Raw genomic sequence first — 25163 nt, forward strand, 5'->3', positions numbered from 1 at the left:
TGTGTGTGTATGTATGTATATATATATATATATATATAATGAAAACAATACACTTCCAAAAATAATAAATTTCTCAAATTCGTGATAAGATTAATCTAATTTCTGACTGTCAATTATAAATTGTGTTATTCAAGGTATTGTACACGTATCAAAACTTAAATATTCAATTAAAACAGAATTGACAGAATAAAGTTTCAAAGTGCCAAACTGAAAATTTGCTGAAACTGTTTGAAGAAATGCGTAATTCTGGATCACAATACAGCACAACCACACACGCGGTTCTTTACGATGATCCTTTACACATCCAGTAAAGAGGAGATAGCGGAATGCATTAAAAAGCATCATCGCCATTTACGGTTGTCATCTCGCCAGGATAACTTGAAACTACTCGTGGTGAACTTCGCCTTTTGCGATGAGCTGCGGCTCTTTCTGGAGATATCCTTTTTCAAGACTAATGGATCGTGATAAGGATTCAGGTCTCGATAATACAACGTTTAATATCTCGTTCCTCTCGCTTTCTCTCTTTTTTTACTCTAACTTAAAAAAACGAAGGCTTGTAGCGTGACGCATTCCGATTAAGTTGTCAAAGGAAGCGATTAAAACGGAGAAGGTCCGAAAACTGTAAAATGAATTACAAAATATTTTATATTCCCTCCCCCCTCATGCTTTAATTTTAATTCTATCATATTTTTTAATTTTTAATATCAATTATTTTTTACATAATTCTTTTGATTGAAGTTTTTTAATTAAACCGGATCTAATTTAAATTCTACAACTGAATAAATGTTACTTATAGCTAATTTTTTAATATAGCTAATATCATTATACTCGTAAGTACAGATATATCAATATGAATTTTTAAATTTAGTCTCTTTAACCTCTAAATCATTTTTTTATTTTCTTTTATTTTCTTGTTAACGTTTTTTAATTTTCTTGTAATGAACTTTACGATTAAATTAATAGGGTGATACCTACGTTTCCGTGACCAGGTGAGTCATCGGTTCTCTCTCGTACTACCCTATAGTGCTTTCATTGTATATAGTGCCTTAGCACAGCTCGTTTTCTGGGCAAAAGCCGGGATCAGAAACAATGGAAACGAGAGGTCGGTGGACACGCGTGTGTAAGGTAGCCATGATCGCGGCGGTCACGTTTCACTCTTGCGTTATATGTATCGTGTGGTGTACTGTGTGAAAAGCCAGCAAGGGCTTTTGTATGCACCTCCTCGAGGACATACTATACTCTTCCGCCTTTCCTCTCCCGTTCCTCTTCACTGTAGAGGACGTTATCTATATCTCCATTCGGTCTCTGACCGAAACAGCAAAACTGATTCTTGTTAGATATCGAAAATTATTTTCGATAGTTGCATTTTCATTGATAGAAAAATAATAACTTTTTGATTATATTGAAAAAATTAAAATACATATTATATTTTGTATTACGATCGAAATATAACAGTGAAAATTAACTTAATAATTAATTTGGAAATCAACTTTGAAATTTGGACTTTTGCGAAAAGAAAATAATTTAATTATTAAGAATAAAAAATATATAAAGTTTTACAAGAAAAGCGGTAAATATTACATGTTATGAAACCAAAAGACGATCAATAACAAAGCTTCGCATCTGTGTTGTACAGGTTGAAAACGTGAGTTTGTGCGTGGGAGCACTGCGGGCTCTGGGGGCGGATGTAGGTGCTGTGAACCCGGGTGAATTGGCAGCAGGATCAACCCTGTGGCCGGTATTGGCTTTGCTCTTCGCTCTGTCACGCTACAAACAGCGAGCCAAGCAGCTACAGGATATGCCCAGGTAAATGACTCCTTTCGGCAGAAAAATCAATTATCATAGCGATCATCTAATGCTGAAGGCATTATGTTGAAAAGAATGTATAACTTTGAGAAACTTTAAAATAGATCCCAGAATCTTTGAAGCTGTGAAAAGAATTTTGAAGTTTTAGTTTCTCGAATTTATAGAACCTTAATTGATTTTTAAGAAATTTTGGATTTTCAAATATTTGGGTTATTTTTAAAACTACAAATATCTATATTATAAACAAGCAAACTTTCAACATCTAAATACTTTATTTTAATACTTTTTAAATTGTCGAGTTTGGTTGATTTTTGAAATTTACACATTTGAATTTACATTTTTTCTATTTAGATTATAGAACTTTTTTTAAATTATAAAATTTTTTAAGAGTTTTTTAAACTTCCAATGTTTAAGATCTTTTAAACTTATAAATATATGTATTTAATGTTTTTAAAATTATTTTTCTTAATAATCTTTACCATGCAGATTCACTTTTTTATTTTTGAAATTTCTAATTCTCTTTACCATACCGTTAATGGGTAACCATAAACCATATCGACTACGGAAACTGTTCCGACCTTCTGAAACCGACCATCAGTTTACTGTATAGCCCAACGTCGGTAAAATGGCGATGTATGATTCCCTGGAGATTTTCTGTAGATATATACAAGATCTGTTATAGTAATCGATGGTACTTACTTATCATGGTTTGATAATTTGGAATCAGTTTTATCAATAATCAAGATATCACTATTCAAGAAGAAATAATCAACTTTATATTTGTTAGCTAAATATTATTTATGCAGCATGTTTATCAATGACTCGTATTTCATAAAGTTGAATTAATTTAAACATCGACTCAACTACTGATTCTTTTATGTTGATTAACTTTTATGAGTGTCGACAAGGTTATATTATATAAATGAATAATGAAATTTTAGATTTAATAACGCAGAACGTTGAATGAAAATTTTTAAGCGCAATCTGGCTTAAATTTAACTTACGACCCCAGTCCCTGTATTCTGTAACTCGTTATGCAATCATTATGTGCTCATAACGACACTTGCGCAGATATTTTATATTATATAATAAAAAAGCTGTGCAACTGTCGTTATGAACACATAACGACTGCATAACGAGTTACAGACTATAGGGGCAGGACTCGTTACTTGACGGTTTTCGACCACGAGCGAGTTATTACAGTTCAATAAAACCGTTAAATCAGATTACAATGCACCGTTAAATGATGAGAAATACATCAAAAGTTAACGAAAACTTAAAAGGGATTTTTAATAACGTAACATACAGAAAGTTTTTACGTTATTTTAATATTTTGACACAATATGATTAAAACATGTAGGATTTAGTAGTTGTTTCGGAAATTATTTTTATTTTAAAGAAAACTACTTTTTAATTTTAATAGCTATGATGTTATTATAATTAATATATTAAAACTTACGTATCTTATGAATTGCTTTATTATTGTTTCATATTTGAATTTCTTATTATCTTTTGATTACCTTTCTTTTTTCTTAACCAAGTTCTTTATATTTATTTCCATCGAAAATTAATTCTTTTAACTATTTTATAAAAAAAATTTTTTTTTCCTTTTTTTTCGCATGATTTGATGCAGGCTTTGTTTGGGATGGCATTTGTATTTTATAGTGACCCGGGATCTATGTCGAGAGCTTTGTTTCCTGTCGCGCAGTCGAATCGATACCGACGTCCTGTGGAACGGCGGCTGGGCAGCGGCGTTCATTAACGTCTGCGTTAATCACCCAGCATATTTCCTTCTTTCTCTTTCTTTGGGTTTCTCGTCTACTTCCTCGCGTTGTCGATGTCGAGTAAAGAGCATACAGTTATACCAATGTTTCGGCACGCAGACAATGCGTTTTACGACCGAGAACGAGGCAACTTCAAATATTTTAATTACTCTGCAGTTAATTACAACAACCCAGAAGAGAGAAAGATGGAAGCGAGACAGGGAGAGCGAGAGAGAGAGAAAGAGAGAGAATGATATTTATTGTATTCCTTAAAAATTCTGAATAACGGATAAGTTAACATTTTTACTAGAATATAAAATATTAAACTATAAAGTATCAGAATCGAATAAACAAAAAGCTACATAAGATCAATGTAAAATTACAGAATATAATAGAAAATTAATATACTATATTATTTCTCTCTCTCTCTCTCTCTCTCTCTCTCTCTCTCTCTCCTGGCAATAATAAATTAAAGAAAAGATATGCAGAGATAAGTACGAAGAAAAAGAGGACATAGCTCTTAAAAGCTATTTCAGGGGTGACTGACTTTGCGTTCTTATTAATCGTCCGTGCACGCAACTTCACGCACGGCGATGCCGTGCGCCACGAGTCAAGGTCGATATTTTTAAATTGCAATATCTTCTTGGATTCAATGACGAATTGCTTTTATGAGTAACGTCCCTAAATTGCATCTTAAATAATTCAAGTAACATTTCGCAGCACATCTAATAAAATCTGTTCAAATTTAAGATTGAATATTAATCTTAAAATTTTTCTATTTTTAATTTATGATTTTCTCTTTGTTTAAAATAAATTTAATACTTAATTATATAAAATTATTATTTTATTATATTATTATTGAAAAATTAATAATATCTAATTGTAAAACAACACTCTTTTTCAAATAATTTGAGACATTTTTATTTGCAACTTTTCCTTTTATCTTATTTAGAATAAATAAAAAATTCAAATAATTTTAGCTCTAATTTTAATAAAAAATTACTTAAAATTTTTCAAAGGAATAGACGATTGCTAATTAGAAATATAAATTTTTTGATGAATTAATCAATTGAAGTATTATAAATTAATAATTAATTTTTTAATCAGTTTGAGAATAATTTTTTTTCCTATCCAATAAAATTATTGTAAATTTCTGATATAATTGGATATCTAACTTGTGTCTCATATTTCGGAAAAGTTGCATATAATTTATAAAATAAAATATTTAAATTAAATCCTAGATTTTTTGAATCATATATAAATATCGAATTAAGGGATGTTTGCGTCTGGACTAGAAAATCATTGGCCTGGGAGATTCTAGATAACAAAAATACTGAAAGAAATCTCTTTCGAGCAAAAGGGGCATTCGAGCCTGAATCTAATGGAGCGCGTAACGATTCTTCAGGCGGGAGAAACGCGATGCCGGGGCCCTCGACCAGGCCGCGCATTAACATATTAACAATGCTCCATTATGCTCCGAGTGTATAGTGTATACCTAGTCCTCCGCGTGGGCGCGTTATGGACCACTCTCAAGACTGCGGAACATATATTCGGAGCTTTAAAATATATATCCTGAATTCGTTAAGAAAACATTTTAGCGAATTGATGTGTTTTTTGTTAAAAGAAGATTTAGGAATCTTTTCGTTGCATATTTGAAAGTTTTTTAATACAATTGCAATAAATAATTTAGTTTATTAAATTTAATATATATTAAATATCTATATAGAAAATTCATTATAATCTATTAGAGTGAACAGATTTTCCTCGAAATTGAATGAAGAGCAAAGCCTTCTTGTCGGTTCACCACTTTGACGCTTCATCAAAGAATTTTCTCCTCTAATTTATAATTATTTATCGTTATAAGATTATGAATGGCTTTTTATTGAATCAGAACTAATAATTTAATTTTTTTCTTGAAAGAGAATTTTTTATACAATTTAATAAATTTTAAAGAACCTTAGCCAAAATTTAATTTTTGAATCAACTCTCGAGTGTGTGTTAAAAAATGTAACAAGCAAAAGTAAAAACGGATGAATATTAAGGCTGACAAAAAAGTTTTCCCACACGTGTACGCACATCTCGTTAAAGTATATACACAATCCATCCATGGCACACGCTCATGTGTGCACGTGCCCATTGGGCGCGGAGCATTAGCATAAAAATGGTTTAAAAATCTGTCGAGCGTGCCACCAACATTGGTTGGTTCTCAGAGAAGACTGAACCCGCCATTGGCTGGTTGCGTACCACGAAAGAGAGGGAGGATCGAAGAGAGCGGGTTCCAGAGAGGCTGCGAAAACGAGCGAAAGAGAGACCGAGATAGACGGAGATGGAATGAGATCGTAAGAGAAATAAAGAGAGAGGCTAACGGAGAACAAGGATCGATTCTACGAGGGTGTATCCGAAGAAGAGAGAAAGAGATAGACTAAAAGAAAGAGAGAGACAGGGTGATAAGGTGGGATATAGGAGGGTGCGAGAAGGTTGTATTCAGACAAAGAAGCACAGCAACACTGAAGTACCATAGAGAGATTGAGAGCGAGAGCGAGAGAGAGAGAGAGAGAGAGAGAGAGAGAGAGAGAGAGAGAGAGAGAGAGAGAGAGAGAGAGAGAGAGAGAGAGAGAAAGCCTAGACGTCCAGCTAGACATCAGAAAGGTGCAAGAGAAACACATAATAAGATAAAGCGGGGTAGAACGATGAGAGAGAAAGAGTGACGGAGGGGAGAAGAGTGCATCTGCATGGGGAGCCGGTGTGAGCCCCGAAGGGGGCTGGAAGGTGAACTGGAGAGCGAGAGGGATGCCGATGACGGAAGAGGGGAACAAGGGTCGCGAGATACCAAAGCGAAGGGGGGAAACGGCGAGGAAAGAGAGAAAGAGAGAGAGAGAGAAAGCACCACGTGCTATGGGAACGGGAATGGCTCTCTCTTCTCTCGCCGGGCCTTTCGCGGCGGTTCAGTTCGAAACGGGCCATCAACGATGCCTACACACCATGGCCACATCACCATGACCATCGCGGCGGAGTGTGGTGGTCGTTCGTGGTCGCCATGAGGCGTCGTCGCTCAAGTCGATGACGCTCTCAAGAGTCGAACGGTTTCTTGGGCTTCTTCTCGTCTCTTTTTCCCCGTTGTCTTATCGTCTCGTTTTGCGAATTTTTTAAATGTAATAAGATCGATGGATCCGTTTGATCACGCGCGGAATGCGATAAAGTGTCGGTATTTGGGCTCCGCGAAGAATCGATAGTGATCGCGTAAGTGTAAGTGGTATTATAGAAAGAGAGGATGGAAGTTGACGATACGTTTATGGATTATGTTTAAACGTGACAGGAAAACACTTTCGTGATACGATCTATTTGGATGTGTTTGACGCGGGAAGATTGATCTGCAAGGAAATCTTGATTTCAACTTAATCGTTTCTATTTAATCAAGAATTAATCTAATAAAATTAATTTGTGGAATCTCTCAGTAAAATATTCTTATGACAATGATTAAAAAAAACAAATAATTAATATAAGATAAATGAAATTTTTATATTCAAATTTATCGTAGATAAATAGACTGACTGAATTGAAACATAATTAAAATTAAAAGTTAATTTAATTATATTATAAATTACAAGACATATGTACGTAATGTGATAAATTGAAATAAATATTAATGGAAGAAGAATTAATGTAGATTTAATTCTACGATAAACATCTGCTAACTTTTGCTCGTTCACTTATAATTTTTGTTCTGCCGCGAAATGTCGAGAGCTTCTCCGCATTTTCGTCTTTTTGCATCGATCCCGTAAGGATGTCGATTGTAGATCTAACCTGATCTCATCTCACGATCGACGATAAGTCGGTCGATCGAGCAGCAAGCCGGATCAATTCACGACGAAAGTGTCCGTTGGCACGCTAACATCGAATTGCGGAGTACTTGAAGAGATCTTCGTTATTTTTCGCAGTTGTGATCTACAGACTGCAACTTGTTGCAACTGCGCATCACTATGGAGAAGATAAAAATCTGAGGATGATTTTTCTATAAGATTAAAAAATTTTGGGAACAGGAATTCGCGGATCGACCAATCGCTGAAGAGATAACGTGACACAATAGCGAGAATTTGAGGATGAAACAGAATTGATGAAATATGCATGAATTTTGAGGGTGAATTATTCAGCGTCTCGTAAGAAAGGAGGTACTTCGATTGCTTTCGATTTCTCAGGACGATTTCCATACGAAATCGATATTGAATTTGAAGTTTCTAACGAAACTTTTGTCTTTCAGACAGATTTTTATTCGAGAAAAAGGAAAAAGTGTAAAAAATGGTGTGAAAATTATAAAAGGAAATATAAGTATTATTACTATATTATATTATTAGAAGAATAACATCAATAAAAAAAATAAAAGTGATATTATATTAACATAATTAGGAGTAATTAGTGTGAAAAAAGAATGCTAAGAGATATCATTTGGATATCTGTATATACATATATATCAGTACTCTGAATAATACATAAAAAATAATGTCGATAACAGAAGATAAGAAAATTATAAATACGTTTAATAAAAATATAATTTAATTAATCCTAAGATATTTAAAATTATCAATCATATCAAGTAAAATCAAAAATTTCTTTGTGTAAGCATTCGGTATTGGATCTCTTTCCCACACAAACTTTTCTTATCCAGTTCAATCTCGCTTCCATTCAAAAGATCGAAAAAAAAGATTTTGTTTCGGAGCGTGAATAAATCCAGTATAATAAGCAAGACGAATAAACGTACAAGATAAAATAGGATCTGACGAATAGAAAACGACGTTGGATCTCTAAACAATAAATTTTATCACTCGATCGACGAGGATCGGCGAAACGATATCAAGAAGCTCAACCCGAAGTAGATCTCTTTTATCACGGTGTCTCGTTCTCACGTTTTACGAACCCTTATTATAGTGAGGATAATAACAATCTCGAGAGGAAGGGATCATCGGTTCCATCTCTCGATATGACTCGATCGTTAACTCGCAACCTCGAAGATATAATAAACAGGATGAACTAATAAATTATTGTTATTACACAAACTTTTTTTATACTTTAGTAAAACCACTCCTTAATAAAACAACAAAGGAAATTGTAACATTGAATAAATAGCTGTGAAATGAAGTGAGACGAAGTAAAGTTTGATAATATACATAAGTCGTAATATCTTGATTTAATACATTTGTAAGAAATTAAATCAATAATTAATATATAAATGATTTTATTTTTAACAATAAAACAGTACTTATTTTAATAAAAAACAATATAGATTAACAATGATATAACATAAAGTGCCACTTGAGGCAGTTACTCTCGTCAGTTTAAGAAGAGTCATCTGCAAAATATTCGAAGAAAAAAAAGGGAATAACCAACATCATGGGAAATAGCGGAAGCAGTGGGGGCGGCAGTAACAGGAAGGCACGAAGTTTGCCAAATTCACCGGAAACACACAGGTATTCCAGCATTCTTTTCGCCGAATTAGTATGAAATAAAACGTAGGACCGTAAAATAGAAGTAATCGAGTAAGACGAGAAGTAATATAAAATAAAATGTAACTAATGAACATTTGTCTGTTTTTAATATTGACACTGTATGAATTGATATATCACTTGTTGTAGGTGGAATTGTCATATTTATTTGCTGCTTCCGACGTATTCTTATTCTTATACCTCATTGTATTTTTTTCTTTATTTTTTCATTCGTTTGGACGAGCGACGACGAAACCGGTTATTCGGTATATTTAGGATTTCCTGAATCGCGCGCTGCTACGTATATACATTGCCGCTATGTCTAAGTTCTTCGAGGAAAAGTAGACAGTAAGGTTTTTTTATATATCCATCTTCTTATTATATATAGATTGCATGAAATTAATTAAGGTAACTAACAAAAATGCGTTTTCACTGAAGTGAATAACTAATTAATAGAAAAATAAACAAGAATAAAATGATACTGTAAACTTAGTTTTGTGGATGTTCAGCTATTTAATTTTTATATCTTATTTAAATAAAAAATTATGGAATTAAATAAAAAGATTATACAATTAAAATAAAAATTTTGGTTAAGTTTATGGCGTTCTTATTTATTGATACAAAAATCGGATAAATAATAAAAATAATATATTATTATTTTTATGGTTCTCGAATTTTATTTCTCTATATTCTCTATATTTCTTCTTTTTAAAGTTGCAAATTGCCAAGTGACAACGGTCGTTGATTCGAATCGCGTGTCGTAGGTTGGAGGTATTAAGGCTCGCGACCTGCGACGCGGGTCCTAACCGGTCTCTCCGAGTTCCCGTGGCGATCGGCTGCGACCGACCGGGCGGATCTGGTTTTGCATTTTTCCGTTCTCGATATAGATCGGTGGCGACCGACCGACTCACGGTGCTCTTCTTTCTCTCTTTTCAACTATCATGTAATTATGCTCTCTCACGTACATAGGAAATCACATTTTGCAACCAACCATCACGAATAATACAAATTATCGAAAGTCAAAACAATATGTTTTCGTAATAACATTCTTAGGCACTTCTAACAGAAATGGAAAATGAACAGTAGTCTTACACTATCTTACTATAACAAACTAATAATACACACATTTTTTAATTATATTACAAAATATACATATCATATATTGTATACATTTGCGAATGTATAAAAATTATATTAGAAGTAATTTATATATATTTATTTATTTATGAGTATCATTTTGATAAATATTTTATATCAAACTTTTAATATAAAAAGTAAATAATTTATTGTTCTTAGAGGTACGATCTGTCTTGTGGAACAATCGACGATCACTCGCGAGAGAATACTAGAACATGAAATTTCAGGTGGAATTTTAATAGCGATGAAATGTGGAGGGTTATAGGATCCTTTAATTAAACCGGCTTAAAAAATTCATTTCCCGTCACCAACATGCAGAGGGAGGAGACTAAACCCTTCGGATATTTTTCCAAGTATCCTTGATTTCGAACACTCGACTGAATCATAAGATATTCACAAAGATGCAAATTCTTTTTCATGATCGATAATATAATTAATAAAAATGTTGAGAATCATTTTTATTGTTAAGAAAAATCGATAATAATTTCTATAAATGGATTGATTTATCATTAAAATGTCGTTTTTAAACTTTAAACGCAACGAATAATGATAAAAGCTTTAAAAAATTTGCATCAAAATCTATATATATAAATGATTTATTCATTTTACTACATATGCAGCTTATATTATAGAAATCAGAATTTAGTTCAAATTTAATACAAATGATTTATTTTTTATTTTTATCATTTTATTTTATTTTTGCAAACTTTTAGTTTCTAGGCAAATAATTTCCTGAACGAATCTTCCTTTTACTTTCTCTTCGTCCTTTCTTTATTTAGCGAATGAGTTCAAAGACATCCGCGGAGTCGACGAGAGTGAGTCAATGTTTTCGATGTGAATGGCCGCAGAAATAGATCCTTGGGCAAGCACGTTTCGTGATCGCACGATTCGCGGGTTAAATTCTGCGCGACTGACTTTAGTCAGAAACGAGAGCAAGCTTATGTCTCGTGTGTCACCAATCGTGCGCATCAAGTAGGAAAAACGAAGATTCACCGTGGTGCAAGGATTATTCGAGTTGACAACGTTGCGCTTATGCGTAATGATTGAATCATTTGGACAACTCGTTTAGAGAAACCGACACTCAAGCCATTTATAAATGATTATGAAAGAATATAAATTAATACATTATATAATATTACATTAAAGATATTAAAAAATGTTCTAAGAATGTGTGAAATATAAAAAAAAGTTAAGAAAATTCTAAGAACACACATCTAAATAATTCAAATAATTAAGTTTCGAAAGTCTAAACAAAGTGTTAAAATATTGTTAGATGATTTTTGCATAATTTATTCGTATTATATCGATATATGGATTAAAGAATTTTCTTTAGCTATTTCCAAGACTAAACAACTAAATTTTGTTCTGCATTTTTTATTTTATTTTTTACGAGGGTTAATGTTATTATTGTTTTTAGTATTGTTCTTATTGTATATAAAACATAAAATTCAATAATTAAATATGTATAACCTTTATATTCGCGGCAAACAAAGAATAACGTTCGATTGGTTCCGAAGCGAAGATCCGGCCGTGCCCTGATAGAATCGACGGACTATATTTTGCTCATATTCCCCAGGAGATGCTCTTGCCAAGTTCGCTTTGATTAATTAGAATGGTGCATTGTTTGCGATGCATCAGTGATGATGCATCGCGGCAAACAGGCCGGAGGTCGGCGAAACCGTTATGCATCGTGATTGTTTCAGATGCAAGAAGTCCACCGAGAGATCAAATTCTACCTTTAGATTGTAAAGAATAGAACCAAAAAATATATTTAAAATCTTTCCATAAAAAGATATACATAAAATGTGTTTAAAAATTATTATAAACAAAAATTTAACACAATAATATTTTTCAAATAATTTTATATATTGTATGTATAATTCTAAAATTATTAGTGACATTCATAATAATTATTGATATGATAAAGTCGCCTATTATGAGATACCTTTTTTTAAAAGCTTGTAATTTATTTAATTTATAACCTAAATTTTTAGTTTCACGTCAAATTTATGGGAAATATATTTAAGTTTTATCGCCAAAAGTTAGCAGTCGATAACAGCTATACTTTGTTGTATGTGAAACTTTTTATCAAAAGTGCCGATTTTGATCATTCAAAAAAAGAGTTCCTAATATGAGATACAAGGGTTTTCTTGTATGAGATGATATTTCATAACAGAAAATTAAGGAAAAAAATAAAGATAAGTTTTTTATACACGCTTTTATTATATTACATACAAGTAGGAACAAAGAATTTAAATGTTATATATAATAATTATATAATTTTTCGATGTGTGTGTATGTGAATATATGCGTATGTGTGTGTGAGTAATCTTAACAATAGAATCGTCATTTTTAACATTTCGTTCGATAATATGCTTTGAGATATTGAATTATTTAGATGCTCTCATATTAGCTAAGAATATCCTGAGTATCTCATATTACGACTTTCATGCCTTGCGGTTTGACGATCACCAAATCTAATCTTTACAGTTAAACAAATTAATATATCACGTGCTTTCCCATGAATACGATCTTACTCTATCACTGCATGCAGATTTTATTACCTAATATTTATTTTTGTATAATAAAACAAGATTTAAAGTCTAATCTCAATAAAATTTGACAACATTCAATTTCACAAATCTTTTTATGCAACAACTGCACGCATGATCTAATAATGAATTTTCTACTAAACAGATTTCACACTAAGAGTAAAAAATTCATAATAGAATCAAACACATGTGCGCGCTTGTTAGTTTAGCAGAAACCCCGCTATCTCATATTAGGAACCTATCCCATAATAGGCGACTTTACCCTATGTAATTATTTTCTTTGTTATTCAATAAACAATACTGCGAGTATTTTATAACGATTCTTTCATATTTTTTTTCACTAAAAATTTCACTAACGAAACAACATTAAAATAAAGTAACACAAGATTTCACTTGAGATTAATGAATATAACATTTTGACTAGTGATTCGCTATTTTGCAACAACAATGTACTTATTCCATCTAAGAGAAAATAAACTTTTATTTTTTTCATTACTTTGTATAACATACATTCAGACATTTTTCATAATCTTCAGTATGCAACGTCTTCAAAATCTTTTGGAAATTTAAGTATATTTTAAGGAATGTAACTGTATGCACAGCGTCCTTGCCTGCGTATCACTGATAAACGGTGATCGTGAAAGAACCGCGGTAATAATATCGCCTCGCGGGGAAGAACGGTTCTACTCGTCATGCTTCTTCCTGGAAGCGGCAGTTAAGTCCTTCTTCTCTTGAGATCCTCTAAATTTATCCTGCGCTCCGCTGTAACGAGGCTCCGCTTCGCGCCGTTGTATGAAATCTTCTCTCTCTTGGCTTTCTTTCTCCTCGAATAAGACTCGGTAATTACTTCTAATACCTGTAATGAATTATTCGGCGCTATCCGCGCCCAGTTCTCACCTCCATTTTTCTTTGGTCTTTGTTAATGCGACTACTCGTGTGCGACACCAATTTATAACAATTTATATTTGTGCAACATGAATAATTTTTCGAAAAACGAAAACAATGAAATACAGCAAAATACATAAAATACAGTTAGTCCGTCTGTGATATTATTTTTATCTAAATCGCATTTTAATTTAAAAAGATATATTTATTTTTATAAATCTGTCGATAGCACTGAAATATTTTTCAGTCAACCATTTCCTATTTACTTTTTATTGGAGGTTAGCTCAGAGAAATTTTAAAATAAAATTTAATACTTAATAGTATAAATAATTGTGCAGATAATAATGAAATTTATATCTAACAAAGAGAAATAATAATATTTTAAACAGAATAAATCAATAAATACGTAAAATGAAATGCTTCATAGTATAATATTTTTGCCTGCTGACACGAATCTATTGGTGGAATTTGTTTGGGTTATTACGTTACAATTTTGAAAAAGATAGTATCAAAGAGGCAAAAAATGATGTGATAACTAAATTTGACCAACGGATTCGTGTTCAACAGGAAAAAATATATTGGAAACAATTATTTACATATGTTGAATAGTTTTGGAGAGTGTTATGCCTTCTATTTCCACAATAAAAAAATGAAAATAGTATTATATTAATATAATGTTACATTAAGCTCAAAAAAGCGATGTGCGCCCAATATCATGAATTTAGTTTTTCAGCGAAAATTCTCTCTAGTCTTTGCGAAATTTCGAGATCTCGTTCTGGTGAATGAGAGAAAGAACGTTCTCTCTATATCGAGCGACGGGATCTTTAATTGGCCACCGTTCGAAAAATCGTATCGGTCGATCCGATCCTGGCAGTCAGCAATTAAAAGGAATGTCGTCCCTGCCGATATGTATCTTGTCGTTCCTGGTCGACCAGCCTAATCACGCGCTCTTGTTGCCCGCGAGCGTCGAAGGGAGATAGTGACTCCCTTCCTTGCACATTTTGCAATTGAATTGCGCATATGGCGCGTTTACATCGTTCGTCTAAGCGACTATATTCGATTAACTTAGCTCTTTCTATAAACTTTTGCGAATATCTATTTATCAACTGAGAAAAACAGCAAATGTAAACAGAATAATTTATTCAATGTATTTATAATATAATTTTTATCAATTTAACGTTAGTTTAATTAAAAGAAAGTATTAAGATTTTTAGAAATATTAATTTATTATTTACAAGAAAGAGTTGTTGCGAACGCCAACAAATGAAAGATAGAATTTTTATGTAATTGTTTTTATTATTTTTCGCAAACATTAATTCCTTATCTACAGAAAATAGAGTTAATTAACCAAATGACGAGCATGACGATGTCAAAATGATGAACGAATAGTGACGAGCTTGTGTTGTTTGTTACTTGTAATTGTAATCACATCATTAGATTACATCGAGAATGTTGCAAATGCGCATCACTGATCATTGACAGACGCTAATAAAACACATTGATTAGATAATTAGAAATCGAAGGAATGAAAATAGCGAAAAAAATCATATCGTTAATTACGCTAACCACTAATGAAACGCGTCACGCAGAATAAATTATATTGATATGTGTGTGTAAAAATTGATTACATAATATTTGTTTAAATGAAAACTCTTATCGAGCGATTATCGATCGCGATTAATCAAACGTCGCGATAATAATGGTCCTTACGAAACTCAAACATGTGGCTACACGGCAAAAATTAATGTAACCTAAGATGCCGTCATAAATAACGTAACATGGTTACAAAACAGATACTTGCGGTGAAACGATAATGATTAGAGAAAATATAAATAAAGCTTGAGCAAAAAAATTGCGATTTAAGAAATCATTTTTTACAGAAAGCAAAAACAGAAATTATAAAAATGATTTTTAAAAATTAAAAACAATACATTTAGAAAAGATATTGTTTTATTTTATAAGATATTAATCGTTTTTTTTTATAAAATAATTGTTATTATTTGTCTTTTACTCGTATCTTTTACATTGTCATCTGGTTAGATTATTACAATAGTCATGCTGACGCCTCACCATTTGCATGTTCACATCTAAATTAATATACCTCTTAGAACATATAATTTATGAATTCGATTGGAAGCACTAGTGCGCACTGGTGCATATTAAAGCCGTTGTACACTGATTTAATTTGAGTATAATTAAAAATTTTATTAAAACGTGTTGATACGGATTAGATCGATAAACAAACGAGAAACAAAGACATCGTAAAAGCACCGTTTGCGGTCAAGAAACGCTCCATCTCGCACTGATATTAATACATTTCCGGGGGTAAGACGTCGTGGCGGCATGGCGCGGTGGTGGCAGTTGCAACACGCGCCACAGCGCCCGGCGTCGCGTCGGTACGCGCCGACCATGGCATTAATTTCCGATATTGCTCTCGTAAATATTCGCGACTCGCCGCCGACATCTCCCATCGGATTGAAATACTTCTCTCTTTCTGGATTCGACGTTGTCGGCGCGCGTCCCTACTGGGGGCACATTTTTTATATATTAATCCTCAGGATCGTAGATATATTTACGAGGAAATGGCGCGATTCAAATTGGTTTTATAAGGATAAAAAAAGAAGAATTTTTAATGTTGTATGATATTTTAATTTAATTTAAATATGTGTAGCTTGCTAGACTGATGTTATGAAAGAGGTAGATGGAGGGAAAGAAAATTATTTATTAAAGGTTTACACACTGTATTCTCCAGGAAGTTTAAAAATCTTTAAATTTCATGTTTCATGAAAATGCTAAATCAATTTTATTATCATAATCATAGATTCTTTATTTTTGCCTTTCTTTTGTTTTTGTGTTCTAAAAGTTTTGTTAAACTTTATATTATTTTTTTGGATTTAGCAATAGCAACATCTAACTGTCGAGTTTCTTCTTATGTACAGTCCTGCATATTCCGTTTCAATATATATGTATAGGGGAGAATTCGGAATAGAAAGAATATCCTAAAACGCATCTGCGACAGGCCTGCATTTTGTCATGCAAAAAAAAAAAATAAAATTTGTCTTTTGGTAAAAGACTTTTATTAAGTAACATTTTGTGTTATACATAAAACATATTAAATTGTGATGTACCACACACACACACACACACACACACACACACACACACACACACACACACACACACACACGCGCACACGCACACACACACACAATTTAATACACTAATCATAAAATTAAAATAAACTAAAATATAATATAAAATCTTTTCTTGGTAAGTGTGTGATATAATATGATTTATCGAATTTATTTCTGTATACAATTAATTAAAACAATCCTTTTAGAATTCATCAATTAATTCAGTTGTCTACTCATAATCACAAAAGCGAAAAAGTAACTTTTTAATTAAAAAGTCATTTAACACACATTTCACGCGAGGATTCGACGCAAATTTTGCGACTCATCGTGTACTTATCATGTGCATAGAAGCAAAATGAAAATTTATAGAACGCTTTATGTTCCTATGTATCTTTGGGATGCACGCATAATTTAATCTGCCACATATATATCGTGCTTGCATTGTGCCTTCCTCAGGCATTATTGTATCATGTCCCTACAGGCACGGGAATTGCATCTCTCGCAGGTCGAAACAAAGAATATAACGAGAAAGGTGTGTCTCATGAGTTACACTGCACCAGCTGTGCGTGCGATGTAAATGGATACGAGACCCACCGTCACTATATAAATCGAGAAACGAACTCGTGAACTGACTATACAAGACATTTTGAAAAATCATATTGTTAATGCGATTTTCCGTATTATATTAAATTTTTTTTTATTGAAATGTTTAAAGTTTCATAGAATTAACAAGTAATATGTATAGCGCTTTGTTAAAAATTGTATATCTAACATTATTCGATAATGTATTTTGATATTAGTTAACTAGACAATTTCAATCAAATTATACATTTTTGATGTGTGAAAAAAATATCAAATATTTAGTTTTTGAAAGTAGATAAAAAATAGAAATATTTGTACTAAATTCTTTATTTCTCAACACTGCAAACCATTTCGTTCATCCATTTAGTCTGTTTAATCTTTTTACTTTTCTCTTTATTACATCGAAAATAAAAATAAGTTAAAGAACATATTAAGAATATACGATTTATGAGTGAAAGGATAATTTGTTATCCTTTTTTACAATCTTGAACCTAGTGACTCTTGCAGCAGTATTCTCCGTTTCGTGGGCATTTGAGTCGATTGGCAGCTGCAATTATTCTCATTACAGTAAAATAGCGGATAAATTTAGGACAAAGCGATGATTTACGCGGGATGTAGATATTGGATAGCCGGGTTTAGTGTTAAACACGCAGCGCGAATACGAGTCAAAGGCCGTTTCTCTACCAAGCCTGTTATATTCACAAAGTTTATGGTTTATATGACGGTACTTGGTAATTCGAGCTCAAGAGTGTGTATATGATGTTATAATGGATCTATGTACGGTTCCTACACATATGTATATACATACATCAAAAATCTGCTAGTTGAAAGGAATTTAACCGTGTACGTATTTAATTGCTGATTTACGCGTTCGCCGGACTGAATTAGCTGTCACAGGTCACAGGATTGTTAATTAAATAATGATTCAAGGCAGATAATTTATGTTATTTGCGATTGAATTTGTTTTATATTATAATATTTGATTAGGATTTTTATCACATAATTCATATATATAATATGTATGTATATGTATATATATGTTTCACAATATATTTTTTCTTATCTAAATTTATGTATCTACAATAAAATATAAAAATATCGAAATAAATAGGAAATTATAAAATACATAAAATTAAATGGAGAATGAACATAATATAGCAGAAAAAAATAATTACACAATACAATAAAAATCATCTTTATAATCTGCGTGATTTAAATTACCGATTATTATGAATCTAACATTTGATTGTATTGTTACTTACATATTTATATTTTACAGAATAATTTTCTTATAATTATTTAACAGAAAAATTTCTTAATACTTTAAAAGTTCACTTATACATTTCCTTTATATATATTCCGCAAAGATATACCTATATTTTAAATAAAAAATCCGTGAAACATCATGCTGACAACAGAATTCCTTTTCATTTCAGATTGCCGTCGCCCTATAACAAACAGTCGTCGGGAGTTGGCGGTGCTGGCGGTGGTCCTGGGGGTGGCACAAGCATACCCCTGCCCGCGACCGTTGCCGCCACCAGGAGATGCCCTCCGGACAAAGTCAGACCGGCTCCAACTCCAACACATCAATCACAACTCGGTAAGTTCCATCAACTCATCTTTCTCACCCCTTTGCCGTAAACTTTTTGAACATCGTCATATTTTATATAGGAAAACATAAAAGCTTTACCTTTATCACAGGTAGACAGAAAATATATATTTGATATTACATAATATAATAATATTATATTAATTTTATATTCTAATATAAATTCAAGTAGAAATTACTATTTTCTAATCAAGAAAGTTTGTATTCAATTAATATTATATTTTATAGATTGATTATATTATATGTACAATTATATTCTACAAAATACAATAAAACATATTTTAATTATCATAATTATCAATAAATCGGTTATAGTTTCTCTTCACTAACATATTATATTATGCATACATATATTTTAATATACATACATTTTATATAAATATAAATATTAATTTATATTAATAATTTATATAAAATTATTTTGCTTAAAAGCCAATTATATTTTTTTAAATGATTCGTTATTGTATGCACATTTTAGTGGAAATTGTATTGCACCGGGAACTGCTAGAGAAATGTCCGATTAATCTGACATTTCGCGTTATTCAGCTAAAATTTATTTTTGCACAATAAATAAATGACGAAAAGTGCTATGAATAAAAATGGAAAATGGACGAGGTAGATGATATTAAAAAATTAAATGTTACTATTAACTTTAACAATAACCAACAATTGTGGTAACAAAAAGTTCATTATTTATTTTCCGGTCCAATTGTAAGGATATTCACCATATTTTTGCAAATAAAAAATTATTACTAAGCGAATATTATTCACCATATTAATCTTGTAATGGTCGAATGACATTATGATCCAGTCGGTTTTTTTTATTTTTTAAAAATCATTTCATCGTCGTAATTTTATTGCAAGGATCATTTTAGTTATTTTCTGAATTAATACAGGTGTTATTACGAAAATTAAAATTTTTTATTTTTGTATGTCAAGAGAGATACGTTTATAATTAAAAACCGTCTGTATAATTTAAAAGAAGTTCGTAGATTATTACTGCGACTGCTAACTTAAAATAATGTAGATTTGAGGTTGGACCGATGATTGTGAAGATACGCAGAATTATGGGAAGATTTCCTTGCTTTAAACAATTAGGCAATTCTTTCTTTGAAGTCGCATTTCTCTCGAGATCCAAAGAACGGCGAAAGGGTGCGACGTGCACTCGCGTTAGGAACGCTCCATTAGCCATTAGCCTCGTGAATAGCTTTTAGCAACCCTTTGCACATTTTTGGCTGTCGCAGGAGATCTTGGACCACCATGAAAACTCATCTCCATAGGGCTCCTCCGTTATCGCGAATATACATGGTGGCTTATTCGATCGTATCTTTTTTACGTACGTTCTCGTACGTGTTCATTTCTGATTTAGTACGCATGTGTGTCTGTGTAAGCAAACTTTTCTTCTCTGATACGTGTGTATACACACACACACACACACACACACACACACACACACACACACACACACACACACACACACACACATTCTACACAGTTGGAAAAAATGTGTTGAATTTAACATAAATCGTGACCCAAACGGTCCATTCAAATTTTTGAGTTAATTTTACACAAGATGAATATGTTATTAGAAGGTAACACAAATATTATATAAAATAATAAATACAAAGAAAGATCGACACAGTTTGTAAACAAACCGCAGGAATATTTTTTTTTTTTCAGAAAATTAACATTTATGATATGTTAAATTAACACATATTTCATTTATTTGTCTTAGAATTTACGTTTTAAAACACATTATTTTTATGTTACTTGTTCATTTACTCATAAATTGTGTCATTTTAACACTAAGAAACATTGAATATTAATTTCACAAAAAATCTTTAAATAACATAATCACCTTATGTTAAATTAACACTGGAATATGTTAAAAAATTTAACACAAACGTAAATGGACCGTTTCCAACACAAATACATAAATTTTTTTAGTGTGTATATAATTTTTATTTCCCTTTCATGCTTTTTTTTCTTTCCGTATGCATATCTATAGACTAGTAGGGAGAAATGATTAAAGAAAAATAATATAATTATAAATGTGTTCTGTAATTCAAGTAATTTTTATCTAGACGACAAATTCGATATAGACATGGACTTTTATTTTAGCTCTTTTCCCAAAAACTACTATTTGCTCTTATCATAATTCTTCCATGTCTATCTTATTTAGCTGCACTTAGTCTCTTCCAAAATGATGAATAATCTTCTTTGTCTACTCTCCCTTTTCTCTCTCACGAATGCATACGATCGTCTATCCTTTCTATTGCGTGTGCGCTACACATACGTATAATGATATTACCTACGAAGGGAATGAGGTGGAAGCGGAGGAAACCCACTGGGGGTGTTCCCCGCCCCTGCGAGATGGGGTGGCACCCCATAGTTTATACTTTACTCTCAACTCCCGCGTTTCCACGGGCCAGATGTGCTCGAGCATCCGATTTACAGGGGTGCTCAACTTCGAGCCTTTTCTCGGGACAATGGAAGTGAAGGAAAAGAAAGTGAAAGAGAGGACCGGTCTCTCTCTTCGAGAGAGGGCGATAAAATGCATGCACGAGTCCTTTTCTGTACTCTCAACAGTCGTTTAGTCAGCTCTTTGGTTCAATTGCTTAGCAGGTTGTTGCGAAAAATGCGAATACTAACCGGTCCTCGTCGTCTTAAGATTTTCTTTTCCTCCACTACGGAGAACTTGCCCGCTATTACAGTGATTAATAAGAACGAAATAAATCGTTCATTACATATCGATTCATTCATATAACGATAATGCATTGTCGTCATAAGACTTTTTGTTTAAGAATTTGAAAGTGAAAGTAAAGCAATATTTTATATTTAATATTATATATAGATATTAAATATACATATAAATATTGTTACTTAATTGTTATAAATTTATCTATATTATTTACATATTTTAAAAATATATTTCACCTGAAGAGTAGGCAAATAATATATGTTGAATTTATTGAATACAATACATTTTTGTTAAATTTATAATAATGGTAATAATAATAATCGAATATTTTTAATTATCTATTTCATTCATATGTAAAGATTTTAATATAGCGTTTTCAATTTTTGAAATCGTACTTTTTTTCTTATAATAAATCTGTTAGATAATGGGAAGAAAATATATGCTCCTATCACTTATTTATCTACAAGGTTGGGTACCTCTGATGCGTAGCTTTATGAAGGGATGCTGTACTCTCTCTCTCTCTCTCTCTCTCTCTCTCTCTCTCTCTCTCTCGCGTGCGCGCACGGCCTATTCTCCATATATCCTGATGATATCAAAGCATATGTGTCTGTGTATCTGGATACAGAACGCGTTTTCCTACGTTCGAAATAGACTTCCACGTCGTACTTACACAAACTAGCCGACCGGCCATAATGCACGTGCGTGCACGCATAAGCGAAACGGGGCGCCCTTCTCTCGTCATGGTTTACGATATTATTTTAGGCTCTTTTTTCCATTTGACTATCTATCACTCATCACGTTGTCGTAGATAACAACCTAGACGACAACTTTTCTAGGCGTCTTATAGGTCAAGATCTTGAAAGAGATTGTATCGTTATTTCCCTTTCGATAATATGTATGATCATGAATTAGAAAAACGTTTTTCTTAAAAATCTATAATCTTCATTAGCATATAGCTTATTGTTATGATAGAGAATATTAATGTATAAAATATTAAACGAATTTCCTTTGATAAATACACATAGCATTATTTTTTTAAGATTTAGTTTTAAATTACTTGTGGAAGTACTATGGACTTCCAAAACCCATCTGGTAATCTGTTCGTGTTAATATTGTTTAAGTTAAAGCTAATTATGTATTCATTATATTGTAGATATTAAATAAAGTAACATTTGTATCAATTAAATAAGATTACGCGTTATTCATCTACACACATATCGATCTCTTTCTCTTCTCTCTCTTTTCCCCTCTTCGGCCTTCTGCTTCGACTTAACTCAATCCCCACATAGGTAATCCGTAGAATTTCCTGAAGAGATTTCCGGCATAATGGAAAATGTCCCAAACGCTGTATTAAAAATTGCATTTAAAGAATACTAACAGATGCATTATGATCGATTAAAATTCCACATTATAATTTCTGTATCAAAAAGAAATAAAAAATATAATTACTATTATTTAAAATTTTATATTTATAAGGTTACAAATTTCAGAAATTTATGGACACTATTTTTGTAATATTTATAGTATTTATTGTTTATTTTTAATATTAAGAGTAATTATTTCTTGAAATTCATGGTTTATTGAACTTTACTCGTAGACGAGATTTAGTTCTAAATGCATATGCGCGTTGTGAGATCACCTTAAATACAGTAATCCCACGGGAACCTCCCAAAGAGACAAGTAAAGGTAAATAAAAAGAAGAAACAAGAAAAAGAGAGAAAAAAGAAACTAACTCTTTCGACCATTCGTCAGATCCGTTATAAACTGTCTTTCGTTCCATGGGTACGTTCGTATACAAGAAAAAGAAAGAGATGCTTTCGATAAGAAAGAGAAAGCGCAGAAAGATCGGCGATGAAGAGAGGAGGTTGAAAAAGAGTAGCAAAGGAGAGAAGAACAACGAGAGAAAATTGAAGTCTCAGAGCACACGTAAGACCTGCTGCACCCGGTCTTTAACCCCGAAACATCAGAGCGCTACAGGGATTCTCAGTTCTAGAAAGAAAATCATGTTTCTGTTTTGAAGTTATTTCATATTAGCACTACATTTAAAATATGAAATTTTCACGATATATGTCAATGTTCATATTTAGGAATCATCGAAATTACATATTTGACAATTTATATACCCAAATGTTGCAGATATGCATAATTATTTTAAATCCTTTTTGTTTTTACTATTTAAAAAATATTGAATATTTTTATTTTATTATAAATTTTATTTATTCATAAATCATAATTTTATTTATATATATATATATATATAGAGAGAGAGAGAGAGAGAGTTATAACTATTAAATTAAAATTTCTCGAAATATTGAAACGTATAATCTATGTTATCGATCATTATAAATGTTTATTAATATTTTCAAAGATTAAAACCTTCTATTCGACATTGATAGCTTAAAATAATATGTATATGTATGCCTTTCGAAACTATCTTTACTTTTTTTTGTTATTTTATTTTTATATATCTATGTTCATGTATTTATTTTTTATATTAATAAATTTTTATAACTTTGAGATTTATTCGAATTATGTATCTTTTGAGCACCACTGAACATGGACATTCAGAAACCTTTAAATCTTTCTTTTCCTTTCGCCTTTCTTCGGTCTCGCGCGAGTTAAAAATACTATCTTATACATTCGGGTACCGGTTCAGTACAGGTTTCAAGAATTAATCTCCCTCGATGAACCCGCTACACTCATTTTAAACATGTATTTGTGAAGGTGGCAAGGAAAGACGGTGATGACGCGAAAAAAGGAAAAGTTACACAGTAAAAATATGACGCGGTATTGGCTACATTTTACCGTGAGTTATGTATGTGTATCATTGGCGTGACGGGATGATCTGAAATTATAAATAAGTCTGAGTTATTATTAGCACAAGCGGCGGTTCTTCTTCTTTGCAAGGTCTTCGATCTCGTACCTCCTTTTTTTTCCTGTGTTTTCTTCTTTTTTTTGTTTAACTCTTTCAGTTTGTGTGTGTGAAATTTAGTTTAAAAAGAACATGCCCCTTAAAATATAAGCGTTCGACTATATAATTGTCATTAAGTTAAATAATTTCTAAATGTTCTAATATTTTGATAGAATCGATCGAGAAAATATTAAAATAAATAAAATTAGTAAAACGTATAATGAAATCACAAAAATATCAAACTATGTATTTAATATAACAAGATACAGAAAGAAGATATTGAAATTATTTTAATTTAATACTTTTTTTGGGAATTATATCAGAAATAAGAAATTTATTTTTAACTATCAGCTTTGAAAGACTTTCCAAATTTTGTAATGCAACACGAAATAATCGTTGAAAATATGTGAAATATAATTAAAAATTATTACATGTTATATTTTTACTCTTACAAAGTAAATTAAAAAATAATGAAATATTATTAATTACAATGCAACATGTAGAGCTGTATGTTACAATAATGTTAATTATCTCTATTTCGCGCTGTTAACATCATTGATGATTTTTCCTTATAATCCTCTCTATAACTCTCTCTATATTTCCAAT

At 31.7% G+C, this 25163-nt stretch overlaps 1 protein-coding gene across 3 annotated transcripts in view; it reads left to right on the top strand.

The window, feature by feature from the left end:
• The window catches only part of sick (sickie), a 165213-nt gene that overhangs the window by 72848 nt on the left and 67202 nt on the right, over positions 1-25163 (top strand). For 2 of the 3 annotated variants that reach the window (XM_018454453.1, XM_018454452.1), the window contains 2 exons: positions 1637-1806; positions 18773-18936. In XM_018454453.1, coding sequence (XP_018309955.1) covers positions 1637-1806; positions 18773-18936 — 334 coding nt within the window. Of the gene's footprint in view, positions 1-1636; positions 1807-8869; positions 9032-18772; positions 18937-25163 lie in introns of those variants that run through there. The other variant, XM_018454454.1, reaches the window with a different exon arrangement.

Source organism: Mycetomoellerius zeteki, unplaced genomic scaffold (genome assembly GCF_001594055.1).
Source record: "Mycetomoellerius zeteki isolate Tzet28-1 unplaced genomic scaffold, Tzet1.0 scaffold433, whole genome shotgun sequence".
In the NCBI taxonomy this organism is placed as follows: Eukaryota; Metazoa; Arthropoda; class Insecta; order Hymenoptera; family Formicidae; genus Mycetomoellerius; species Mycetomoellerius zeteki.